The sequence below is a fragment of the Sinocyclocheilus anshuiensis genome, unplaced genomic scaffold (assembly GCF_001515605.1).
Source record: "Sinocyclocheilus anshuiensis isolate Anshui unplaced genomic scaffold, SAMN03320099.WGS_v1.1 scaffold967, whole genome shotgun sequence".
In the NCBI taxonomy this organism is placed as follows: Eukaryota; Metazoa; Chordata; class Actinopteri; order Cypriniformes; family Cyprinidae; genus Sinocyclocheilus; species Sinocyclocheilus anshuiensis.
In genome coordinates, this window is record NW_015542427.1 from 137,609 (window position 1) to 151,547 (window position 13,939).

General features: G+C 37.1%; 1 protein-coding gene across 3 annotated transcripts in view; it reads left to right on the top strand.

Annotated features, from left to right (window-relative positions):
* Nucleotides 1-239: 239 nt before the first annotated feature.
* LOC107693548 (voltage-dependent L-type calcium channel subunit beta-4-like) overlaps nucleotides 240-13,939 on the top strand; it is a 27,905-nt gene continuing 14,205 nt past the window's right edge. For all 3 annotated transcript variants that reach the window (XM_016492971.1, XM_016492972.1, XM_016492973.1), the window contains exons 1-2: nucleotides 240-377; nucleotides 1,205-1,297. In XM_016492971.1, the coding sequence (XP_016348457.1) occupies nucleotides 297-377; nucleotides 1,205-1,297 (174 nt within the window). In that variant the 5' untranslated portion in view covers nucleotides 240-296. The remainder of the gene's footprint in view (nucleotides 378-1,204; nucleotides 1,298-13,939) is intronic.

A 13,939-nucleotide genomic window follows, 5' to 3' on the forward strand; every position in this document is an offset into this window, starting at 1 on the left:
GAGAGAGAGAGAGAGAGAGAGAGCACAGCACACTGTAGCGCGAGACACATCATCGTTACAAAAGGCGCACGCACAAGAAATAGCCCCTTTGCGTTTGTACACCTGTATTACTATCTCCATTTATAATAACCCGCGCGAGGGAATATATCAGGATCTCTGCGTACGCAGCTCAAACAGAGGCTTTACTGTTCAATCGTGATACCCTCTTCTTCCTCGGCAGGCATATGTATTTGGCATCTTTTCTTCCAGTAAGCACCAATGCATGCATGCACCCGCCTCCCTGCGCTCTCAAATAGATGGTGCAAGTAAAGATGTCCAAATCTTCCGCAGACCCTCTGTCTGGTGTAGAAAGCGCTTCTCAGTCGCACTATTTTCAGGTAAGATTTTTGGGGGATTTGAATATGATCTCATAAATGGTTAATTTCCTGCTACTTGTTGTTGAGCAGTCGTGCATCGAAGCGCTTCATATATCCGCAGAGCGCTACAGCTACACAATCTGCCCGTGTAATATCGCGCTTTTAATCAGTCACGCGCTGTTGTTTTTAATGAGCGGAGGCGAGATGTTGATAAGATGTTTTGATGCTCCTCCACCATCCGCGAAACTCGATTACTGTTTTTCCTCCGCCCTGAGATTTCCCACCGCTACCAAGGCCTCGTCCTTCAGGCCGGGAATCTGTAGACACAGGGTTCATTTGTCAGTCTAAACACTTGTTTTCTTTGTGTGATTAGTGCGGATAAACGGCTTTAAAATCTCTCAAAATTCCCTTATGGTGAGCCCTCACTAGTCATGGGTCTCACCTGTAGCCAACCAAAGTCTCACGGCCACCTGCCCTATCCCTGACTGAAATACCAGAATAAGCTAGTGGCTGTGTTTTTGACGATGGTAGCTGGTTTCTAACAGGTCTGAGTTGGCTATTAGCTGTCCAAAATGGCCATTAGCTGGTAGACCATCATGGACCAGCAACAAACCGGATATTAGCTAGTCAGACCAGTTTAAGTCGGTCAAGAGGATTTTTGAGAAATAGTGTCGTCAGCTAAAAATCAACTTGTGTCAATTAATGAGCATCTTAGACCACGTTTACAAAACACAACTATTATCATAAACTGCATTTTCCACAAAGTGCATCTTATTTATAAGGCATCTTGTGTCTGATGTTACTGTAACCGGGTGACTGTTTGTTTTGATGTGGTCGTATCCATATAGCTACCACGAAAGTTACCGAAGCGCAAAGGTCGTTTTAAACGCTCAGATGGCAGCACCTCCTCTGACACCACCTCCAGCTTCATCAAACGACAGGTAAAACTCCGCATGATCAGTCGTCGCATCCATATCGTTAATCATACAGATGCTACATATTGTTTCTGTCATGAAGTTTTCATGTGGGATTGTTTGAGTGGTTACTCTATGTTTATCACTTCTTTAGTAGTTGTAGAGGTTGTGTAGTTTGACCAGGTGATGTGGTTCTCTTGAGGCTGAAATCAGCAGGTGTCTTATCAATCCTTTTCACATTTTCGGGGCCCTCAGAAGCGGAATCGTCATAGTTGGGTGAACTTCTATAGTGGTGAATGGAAACTACAACCAATATTTTTTATTTTTTTGCATCTTCATTTGCCCCAATAGCAAAAGCAAATATCCACGATAGCTTTCTATGACTTTACAAGAGAGAAAAAAAAAATATTGAGAGATTTATGTTGCTCAGAATAGAGACAGATGTCAAATTTCCATCACTCCCTGAGCCATTGTATTAAAAACACTGTAATTTAATACCAAGGTAGGAAAACACAAAGTGGTATAAATTTACAATAAAAGAATGAAAATGTAAAAAACTTTGCTAGATTTACAACATGTTTTGACGACGCGAGTCTTCTTATCTTTTGTACATCAAATAATATTTTTTTATTTAATTAAAAATTATTTTTCTATTCTTTACATGTTAGAAACTGTATCACAATTTTATTGTGTAATATATTATATAATTTGTAATGTTTCATAATATATTGTAATATTAAAACATACAGTAATGCATATAATAAAATCAATAAAGAGGCATTTTTCATAATACTTTTAATATACCTTTGAATACATTAATATGATATATATATAACACATACACGTATATTAAACATTATGTAATGTAATATGTACCATATATATATATATATATATATATATATATATGGATGGATGTATATTAAATGCCATGTTTATTTCAAACTCATTTACTGTAGCATTAGTTTATCACATGTAATCAACTCTACAAGATTTTAGTTTTAGTTGTAAAAATATATAAATATATTATAATAAATAACATAACGATACTTGATAAAAAAAATACACTACTTTGTTTAGAATTTTTTCTTGAGCATTTTCTGAAACATTCAGTTGGCATTCAAGTATGGTGTATTTGTGGTGTATTTCACCTTCAATAAAAACCAAACTTCATTGTTCAGATGTTATGAAAAGTTGTTGCAAGGTTACATAATTTTAAAACCGTTAAATTTCCACACTCTGAAAAACTATTGCCAGTTGACTGCTGGCTGTTGCTGTTATAAGTTTCACAAGACGTCTTTGTAAAAGTCTCTTGTATCTGGGTGACTATAAGTGTCCTTGGATTTCCTTTTAATTTATTCAGTTTTGACATATCTAAAAAGCTCGGGTAATGTGTTATGTGTAACCATGCAGCCTACCCTAATGTCACCGTCTCCTTTGTGCTGTAATCCAAGACGTGGCCGCTAGATGGAGGCAGCTCCATTACTCTCCTGCAGCATCTTCATGTGTTATTTAAGAGAATCTTTTGAAAACACCAAAAGGAAAAATTAGGTTATGACAAGCACACTGAATTTCTCCATGGCACACCCTCATTACATCAATTAATTTCCTCTGTAATGAGTGACCCAAATTCTTCAGTTTGTTCTGCGCACACCATATAAACTCATTCGTCTGTGAAATGTGACACCCTTAGATACCTACTCCAGATTCATCTGTGCAGAAGCAAAGACAAGTTTACAGACAAGGTTTTAAAGGGTATTAACAGGGACATTGACTATCTGGGCGTCCGTCTGCCATGCAGCGTTTAATGTGTTAACAGAGAGTTTGTGTGTGTGTGTGTGTGTGTGTGTGTGTGTGTGTCTGTCTGTGTGTGTGTGTGTGTGTGTGTACCTGTTTTTCTATTCTGGTGGGGACTTAAACCTGATGGGGACTCGTGTCACGGTGGGGACCTAAATTGAGGTTCCCACGGGTAAACAAGCTAATAAATCAATTTTTTGAAAATCTAAACATGCACAAAGTTTCCTGTAAGGGGTAGGTTTAGGTGTAGGGTTGGTGTAGGGCAATAGAATATACGGTCTGTACAGTAGAAAAACCATTATGCTTATGGAGAGTCCCCACAAGGATAGCAAACCAGACGTGTGTGTGTGTGTGTGTGTGTGTGTGGAAACAAGAGACGGCATATTGAGCGGGTTGTTAATTTTCATGACCAGGAGGTCGTGGCAGTTTCACTGTTCTTCCAGAAATATCACAGTCCCTAAAATATTAAAATAGTAAAATATTAATGGAGCTCATTTGGAGTGGAGCCTGCTGGTGAATGTTAAATCCTCACGCTCTGTCTATGTTCATAAAAACTGTGCTGTGATGGCGTACCTGAAAATAAGCATCTGTGACGTACATCGTGGAATCCTTACATACATAAGACAGTGGTAAATGTACTGTAAAGGGATGGTTTACAGGAGGCGGTGCTGTATTGTGAATATAGTCATGGCTGAAAGCAGGGCCGTTTTAACCATAGGGCTAGGCGAGGCTGAAGCCCCGGGGCCCGAGCAAGGAGGGGGCCCGTGATTGGCTGTGGAGTAGATTGACTGGAGCACCGATCGCCAAAGCCACCACGCCCCCCACTTATTAGCGCTGTTATTTAGTTGAGCTTTTCCGTAAATTCCATGCATTACCATTTGAAATTGAAATGTAAAATCTTACTTATTATAAATGTACCGTATGATTCGGAATAAGACAAAAAAAATAAATATATATATATAGAGGGTACAACGGGGTAAAAGGTGCCTTTGATATTATTTTCATCTAAACCACTAGATGGCACAAAAACGTGGCGTAGCACTTTCCAAAACATCCGTTTTTCAAGATGCACATGTATATTTGTCTGATCTTTGACGCGATCGCGTGCAGCAGTGCAAAGTTGATTCTGTGCTTACTTGATCTAATATTTTATGTTTTTAAAAATTTTGTAGATTTAAGTAGCAAATGAGAATCGCTAAAATTAATGCATGTATCTTGAGACAAAGGTCTTTGTGATTTTCAGTTTTGTTTTAGATAATTAAAGCAACAGTTTTTAAATAACGAAAGAATATGTAAAAGTATGGTATTTTAGCCCCCTGCTGTTGGGGCTAAAAATTGCAATTAAGTGAAAATTTAAATTGATATTAAATGCAGTTAGCTGAACTTTAGAGTGCCTTTTTGACCCGCTAAAGTAGGACTTTTAAGTACGTCTTTATATGTAATTTCATAATTAATTCTGTTGTCTTTGAAATATGGTTAAAAGTGTACTGCTGAATGTACTCACAAACATTTATGATAAACTAAAATATACTTTCATGTCATTTCTATTTAAAATTGTACATCATGTATTTAAATATACTGGCAATTACTATGATGAATGATAAAGTTAGTACATTTAAAACACATATGTGACCATGGACCACAAAACCAGTCATAAGGGTCAATTTTTTGAAATTGAGATTTATACATCATCTGAAAGCCGAATAAATAAGATTTCCATTGATGTATGGTTTGTTAGAATAGGACAATATTTGGCCGAGATACAACTATTTGAAAATCTGGAATCTGAGGGTGCAAAAAAATCTAAATATTGAGAAAATCACTTTTAAAGTTGTCCAAATGAAGTTCTTAGCAATGCATATTACTAATCAAAAATTAAGTTTTGATATATTTACGGTAAGAAATTTACAAAATATCTTCATGGAACATGATCTTTACTTAATATCCTAATGATTTTTGGCAAAAAATCATTTTCTTGATTAAGTGGCCATTTATTACATTACTATTAAGTACAGTTTATAAAAATAGACTTTATTTGAAGAATACTGCAAGTGCACATCCAATAGAGTTAAACGCATTTATTTTTCGCAAGAGGAACACTTGTGGAAAAAGAAAAGGGGTTTTTATCTTTTAAGGAAAAAAAAGTTTTTAAATTTTATTATTTTTTTTACTTATAGTTGCTGCATGATCATTGGCTTGATCCAGAATAGGTGGATCTAGCCTAATGTTCTATAAACACACGTGAGAGAGCAGGTTGATGTTGTGATGTCATTAGCATGAATAAGGGGGCGGGATCTATGATGTGAGATGGCGATGAAGGTCAGAGAAACTGATTATTAGTGAGTCTGTACATACAGCAGAGCAGCACATGCATGGGACGGAGCTGCTGATGGAAAAACATGAATTCATAGACAACACTTACAACATACACCAGTCAGGGTAAATGCTTTGCTTTGATTTGCTCTTGAATCATCAAATCAGGTGATCTGATTACTATTAAGTACAGTCTGGCTATTAACTGTTAATTTAATAATTTAAAAGGTGTTTTGTTATGGATGTTGTTATGAATAGTATTGATCAGTGTTCTTTTTTAAGTGTGCTTGTTATCATTTTAATTTATGTGTGCATATATCAAAGTAACTTGCATGTTATTATTGCATATTAAAGGCTTTGTATTATGAATAGGATATTTGCGACTTGTTTCCAGTTTGACTAGATCAAATTCATATTTCTTAGGCAAGCAAACTTTTCTCTTTAGGATCCTTAATCCAGGGCATAAGAAGGTCCAAAAGTAACTTTATGGCACACCTGCATAAATATCGCTCATCAGCAACGAAAGTGTATTTTGTATTCATTTTTTAAATCCAATTATATATTATTATATTATATTTGACTGTATTTTTTATACACATATTATTTGACTATTTGTTTTTGTCTTGTCTTGGTTGAAGTGAAAGTATGGCTGTGTTATTTTAAGATCAGTGAGATACTAATATATAATTTTTGTTAATTTATTAAATAGATTTTACTTTTATATTTTCTGCTTTTATGTAAATTTTAGTTAATGTTTTAGAAATGTTGTTGTGTGTTTTTTTTTATATGTCTGTATAGTTTTGATTCATTTTTATTTTAGTTTTAGTTATTTTAGTATGTTAAGTTCGACTAAATGAAAATAAGAAATTTCAGTTTTTTTCCAAGCAATGGAAATGTTTTTATGGTTTTATTTTTATTTTTTAAAGTTACCTGCTAACTAGCTAGTTTTGTTTTCTCTCCAAAGCCAAAGCTTGGTTAGTGTAAAGTTTGGACTAAGCCCGTGTCTGTCCAGATGTAGTTCTGCTGACTAATAATCAGACGGGAATAGGCTAAATTTAGGCTGAAGAACCATCTTTATGTCTGACAGACACAAAGACTTACAGCATCTCCTGAACACAAACACACACTCACACAAATCCCTCCTCTTGCTCACTATTGAGAGCAAATACTGGTGGTGGTTGTGTTTTTTCAGTGCTTTCCACATAGAATCAGAGTGAAATGTGAAGGAAGGCTGAGATATTATTGCAGGGTGTGTAGCACCGAGAGCGGTGTTGAAATCCATCGCATTAATAATGGATGGGAAATGGCCGCTCTGACAGTTCACAAACGGCCATAACATCATTAAGGATCACTTAGCAGGAGCACTTTCCCCGCTTGTGCCACACACAGGCCATAAACACAGGGAGGGGTAATGTGTAGATATATGAGTGCTTCATTCCTGTGTCTGCCTCCTGCTCTCCTTAGTAAACCAAGAGTCTGGCAGTGTATGCAGTCCACCACAGCTCCATAGCCCTTTGGCACCACATGTTTTTCTTTTTTTGCTGCCATACTCCACAAATACAGTATACTTTGGTGTGCTATAACTGTTTTCAAGCTTTAGAGGCATAAATTCCATGTTGTTTTGTTGTGAGAACTATTATCCACCATACAGTTAACCTAGCATGAAAAATAGCTAGTTTAAACACATCAGTTGTCTGTATGCCCACGATAAAATGGTGATTTTTGGCATATCCCACATCAAACTTCTTAACATCCAAAATTTAGGTTGGAAATCAAACTGATGTTCAGTTAATTGCAGTATACCATCATTTTGAATTATTGTTTTTAATTTGCAAAACTATAATATTTATACTATATGTATAAGTCAAGTCAAGTCAAGTCTGCTTTATTGTCAATTCTTCCACATGTACAGCACATACCTTTTATGGCATAATTTCACTCCATTACAAAGATGTAACATTCATGTCAGGGGTTTGGTCAAATCTTAGTATAACCAATATATAATGTGTAATATTAATAGTAATGCTGCCATAACAAACATCAAAATCTGCAGTGAGCTGAGGTGATGTTACCAAGATCATTTGCTCTCACTTGGCCTCTCACTTACACCTCCACTGCAGAGCTGCCTACAGATGGTGTGTGTGTGTGTGTGAGAGTTTATTTAGTCATAGTTTGGGGACAATTTTGTTACCAGAAGTGAGCTAAATAAAATAAAACATCTCTTTAGGGACATCCAGGGATGTCCTCAATTGGAAAACAGTGCAAAAAGAATTTTCATAATCAGTATATTAATTTCTAAAAACAAAATACATTTCCTTAAGAACTCAAAATTATTATATATTATATTATATTATTATAAAGATTTAAGGGCCATTCACACCATGGCCAATAACTAACTACAAAGTTTTAATAGTCGTTCTAATTTTATGTGAATAGTGAAGTCCAAATGACAGCTATAACGATAATGACACAAAGGAACAATACAATTGGGAGGAATCACTTTCAAAACAATTTTTTTTCCAGCTGATGAATTTGAAAAAACACTGACAGCCAATCAGAATCCACCGACTTTAAAGAGCTCATGCATTTAAAGCAAAAGACAATAATATTGTGTCAATATTGTCTGTTAGTGGATGCTAATATAGTAATTTTTCTTGGTATGAACCTTGAATATATCTTGAAAAATTTTTTTTAGGCATAAATCTAACAACAAGCAGTGAAGTGTGTTGTTTAAACCCATTTTAACATATGAACCAAGTGAGACGCTAGATGGCCCTTACTTGGAAAATATGACTCAGCTACATTTGTATTTGAGATACAGTTGTTGTTTGGGTTGCATGTGAGCATCTCAAGAGACGTGTCTTTTTTCATGGGACTTTTGTTCACGCTGGTCTGTCTCTCTTCCCATATCTGTCTCTCTCTCTCTCTTTTTTCCCCTGTGTCTTCCTCTCCTCCCTCCCATGTGTACTGCTCGCTTTGTTTGAGGCTGTTATTTGGAGCTGACAGAATTAGGGCTGAGTTTCAAATATAGGAGGAAGCATCGCCATGGCCTCACCGACCAGAAGAACGTCTCCCACCAGCCCAGAACTTCCATTAATTCTCTCCTCTGTTTTTTCTTCAACTACATCGATTTCAGCGACCACCTTCATCATTCCACCCACGACAATGTGGTTTTACTCACGGAGGCATTTGCTTATCTTTACACTATTATACCTCATCTATGTCTTATTATTCCCTTTTATTTCCGCCTGCCTCACAACAAGGTGGTATTGTTTAATAACCTCAGGCGGATCTTGATGTTAAAATTATGAATGTGTCTGATGGATAAATGATATCCATGATGCAGTGAATCTATGAAGATTACGCACGGAGAGGCAGATGATCTACAGTGGGTACGGAAAGTATTCAGACCCCCTTCAATTTTTCACTCTTTGTTATATTGCAGCCATTTGCTAAAATCATTTAAGTTAATTTTTTTTCCTCATAGGGGAAAGGAGAAGGCGCGGGGTGGGGGGGGATTGTGTGCTATATTTGGTGTTGCAGTGAAAGCGAGAGTGGGTGTGACCCAACTTCATCTGCCATCAGAGACTCGCTAAGAAAGGGGGTGAGGGGTAAACATCTGCACACAGCTGAGTTGGGGCTTTGGACACAGGAGGAAAAAGAGGATGTGGATGTGGGCTTTTGTTAGGAAGCAAATCAAATTCCATCCTTTTCCAAAACGATGGTGATGTCATAATGGTAGCAGACGAGTATGACGATGATTCAACAACGAGAAGTTATTGAATCTATGCGTCAGAGAAATAAGCGAGCAGCCATCCTTAGAATTTTGTGTTTGAACTTGCATTTTTTGTCATTTGCATTTCTATGGCATCGCTGTTGAAGAGTAATTAGCTGGTGAAGTGGATTTACACATTGCTAGGGATGTAACGATTCACTCAACTCGTGTTGCGATATGATCCACAATACTGATTTCACAATACGATTTTCTCACTTTTTTTTTTTAACAAAATGAGATTTAAGACAAATTAGTAACGTGGCATGTGGCCAAGTATGGTGACCCATACTCGGAATTAGTGCTCTGCATTTATCCCATCCAAAGTGCACACACACAGCAGTGAACACACACACACCCGGAGCAGCGGGCAGCCATATTTTTGCTGCGGCGCCCGGGGAGTCGTGGTATTGAAGGTGGGAGAGAGCGCTGTACATTCACTCCCCCCACCTACAATCCCTGCCGGTACGAGACTCAAACCCGCAACCTTTGGGTTACGGGTCCAACTCTCTAACCATTAGGCCACGACTTCCCCTACTTTCATAATAAATGTATATATACCTTTATATAAAGGTGTCCAGCATTGCTGCCACACACATATTATTTTTATAATATTTTTATATCATTACACATATTATGTCGTAATAACGAGATATGTCGTTTTAACGACATCTTTTCTCGTTTTAACGACATCTTTTCTCGTTAAAACGACATCTTTTCTCGTAATGACGTTTTCTCGTTAAAACGACATCTTTTCTCGTTTTAATGACGTTTTCTCGTTAAAACGACATATTTTCTCGTAATAACGAGATGTTTTCTCGTTAAAACGACATATTTTTTCTCGTAATAACGACATATTTTGTCATAAAAACGACATGTTTTCTCGTTATTATAGATAGGCTATATGGTAGGATAGGTGAGCGAGCTAAGCGACTGTCCGCGCTGCTGTCGCCACAGTCTGACATAAACGAGGATCTGCACGCTGCTGAAATTATTGAAATACACTGTTTTAAATGTATTTTAATGTAATGGTTTTAATTGTAGCGGCATGTTTATTAGGATTAATCTCCAATCTGTCTACAATAGCCTATAGTGCTATCCAATAACTGCACTCAGACCCATGACTCCTTTAGGCTATGATCAGCTCAAAACTGGGCTTAATATTTCTTTATTTGAATGACTGAAGTTTGATTTAACAACAAATCGAAATACGAAAAAAAAAGAAATAAAGAGATTTTCTAATAGGCTAATAATAATAATAATAATAATTATTATTATTATTATGATTTCGTTCTGTTTGGCAAACGAAAATTAGATTTTTCGTATTTTTTGTTCGTGGGTTAAAAAATGAGCTTGCTATTTGTGCGTGGGTGGCCCTAAAAACACCACTTTTTTTTGATCAGAGAAATGACAAACAACAAGTGCTACTCTACTGCCCAAAACTCGCGTTTGAATCATCAGTGGCAAATCTTTTAAATGAAAACGTACTTACGTGAGTCAGGACTGCCGGCATTTTAGTCTAACGTTACTCTCCCAGGATCAGTAAACAGTCCTCCATAAAATGTGCTGCACACATCTGGATATTTGGGTTAAACTGTTCTGGAACAGTGTTGTAAATACAACTTAACCACTGATTTCTAGTCATGTCCTCTTTTGGAAGGCCAAACAAAGTAGTTTCGCTTTCACAACGAAAAACACAGCGGCCTAGCGTGAGGGGAAGCCCCGGCTTAGCGTGAGCTGAGGCCGGGATAGAGTGAGCTGAGGCCAGGCTAGAGTGAGCTAAGGCGGCAGGGTCGAGAACGGCGCACACGGCGGATCCGACGAATGAGCGGCAACCACATGTGACGGACCCCGGGCTGGATTCCGCTTCGTCCACGGTGAAAGTTGATGTATTCCCTCAGCGACCAGCACAGATCAGCTCCAGGCATGACGAAGCAGATATCGTCCTCTTTTGGAAGACCAAACAAAGAAGTATGGCTTTCACAACGAAGCACACAGCGCCTTCACGACATGGCAGCGGCGGCAACAACAATACTACAGCGAGAATAAAAGTTATGCCTTCTTTCTTTGCATGAACATTTGGGCGGCGTTATGCAAATCTTCCCACATCGTGACATAGTGCTCTGAAATTGAAATCGCATCATATGACCCCTTTAATCTCAGAACTGAATACACACTACAGATTGAAATTTACAAACACGTGGCATATTTTCTTTGTTTTGCTTTTCTGTGAGCTAGCCAATATATCTCCATTAAATCAATATCTTTCACCAATAAGAGAATAGCATAGTGGTTCTCGAAATGCTCAATTATGTTTTTGTTATGAGGAAGATTAATTATGTTGGAGGAATGCTATACAGAGACAGTGGCGATGACACGCCCGCTCACAATGAAAGAGCTGATTCTGCAAAAACAAGCCTTCTGTTCAGAGCCGGAGAGAGTTAAATATGCTAGAGTCTGCACTTTCTCGCCTTTTTTCTTCTTCCATCAGCTGTCGTGAATACAGTCGATAAGGGTGTGAGTATGTGTGTTGTGTGTGTGTGTGCTTTACCTCATACCTCGTCAATATAGTATTGTTCAAACAAAATGTTAGAACACTGTGTAGATGGCACTGATTTTCACTGGCATACTTTATGGAGGAGTGCATTTTTGGAGATTTCCACTCAGCTAAATATTACAAATAGATAAAGTGTCTGTGTGTGTGTGTGTGTGTGTGTGTATGTATGTATGTATGTATGTATATATATATATATGATTAAACAACGTGACCAATGGATAGTGCACATTTGATTTTTTATTTTAAATATTTTACATATGCATGCATATATTCATTTCAGAAATTGTATAAACCTTTATCTTTTTTGCTATTATTAAATTTTATTATGTACAGTAGGGTCAGAAAGTCTGAAACCACTAATGTAAACGTTTCTGTTTGGCTTTTTCTTATTTATTTAATTTTATTTACAAATTGTATATTGTCACTCTATAATGATCAAAAGAGCATTTTACAGTACTTCAATGGAGGCAAGAACACCTGACCTGACAAAGGAGCCACATGGTCAATATTACAAATGTACTTATTTAATTAGTAATATAAAAAATAATATAAATAGAATATAATTCTAGAATATGCAGAATATAATTACAGGTATCTTATTATAATCTGTAATATTATATCTTAATATGATTCTTATTCATGGCATAGTGGTGAATACAGCTGAAAAAGTTGTTGTTGGTGGTGGTGGTGATGCTAGTAGTGTTTTCTTGAGCTTCCTTATTTCCGTCCACAGTGAGATTCAGTCATTTTTCTCCCAAAGCATTCTGCTCGCTGCAGCTTGGCTAGTCCTGAGGTGCTCATTTTCATCCCTTCCTCCATTTTTCCTTCTTCTAACAGCTTGTACTACCCGCTTGCATTTTCATTTGTCTCCTGAGTTCCACACACTCTCTCTCTCTGTCTCCGTTTCTCTTGCTCGCTCTCTCTGTTTCTCGTCTTCTCCCTCGCTGCTGTGAGGTTCTGAGGGCAGTCATGACTGCTCTGTTTTGGGTGCTGGATCTCGGTGTTGTTTTTGACTGGCATTGAGCGCCGGTTGATCGTTCTCGGACCAGGAACAATCTTCAGAGTGGCCCAGGAAAGGGCCACCAACCAAAGGACTATGCTTTGAGGGTACTGCGGTCTCTCTTGAGCTCAGAGAGAATGAGATAGCGTTACAAACAACCCATTAACCATTCTCCTGAAGAAGGTAGGTGGAATTTACCTGGTTATGAATTTGCGGACAGTGAGTCTGAATTTCAGAGAGAGGTTGTTTTTATTGTTTTGTATGATTAATAGGTATTGTAAGGTTTGTGAGGGTGTTGGTCTGGATGCACAAATTTTAGAACTGGATTACACTTTGTTATCATCATGGTTATGGAAAATGTTGGCATCGCTTTGAAATGCAAATTCCGCTGTTATTGGTATATTTGGGTGGTTTTTGTTTCATTATTTAGAGTCGAATCATTGTTCTGAACGTTACATGACTGCCTCGGGCTCATTGCACTAGTGCTGTAGTAATCTGTCACCTTACAGATGAAATCTGAGTGTTACGATCACTATGCCACAGATCACAGTTATTTTTGATGAATTATCAACATTTGTAGTGTACAGGTTCCATTTTTACCCCTGTGGAATCTACGTTTCTTTGAATTGTTTGAAGCTGCCTGTGCCTGTCATTGGAAAAGCATGATGACTCACTGACCATAAGCATTTCAGCTCCAGTGTTGCTCCAGTCGTTGTACAGGAAAAAGAACAGTGTTTTAAGCTTTTTACACATCTCTAATGAGGAACATATACGGCAACAAGAGTTTTATCTACATTCTAACATTTTTTCTCTCATTGTGCACTAAAATACAAATAGTCAATTTGATTATATGTGACCCTGGAGCACAAAAGCAGTCTTAAGTCGCTGGGGTATATTTGTAGCAATAGCCAAAAAAACATTGTATGGGTCAAAATTATTGATTTTTCTTTTATGCCAAAAATCATTAGGATATTAAGATATTTATGTTCCATAAATATATTTTGTAAATTTCCTACTGTAAATATATCAAAACTTAATTTTTGATTAGTGATATGCATTGCTAAGAACTTCATTTGGACAACTTTAAAGGCGATTTTCTCAATATTTTGATTTTTTATGCACCCTCAGATTCCAGATTTTCAAATAGTTGTATCTCGGCCAAATATTGTCCTATCCTAACAAACCACACATCAATGGAAACTTATTTATTCAGCTTTCAGATGATGTATA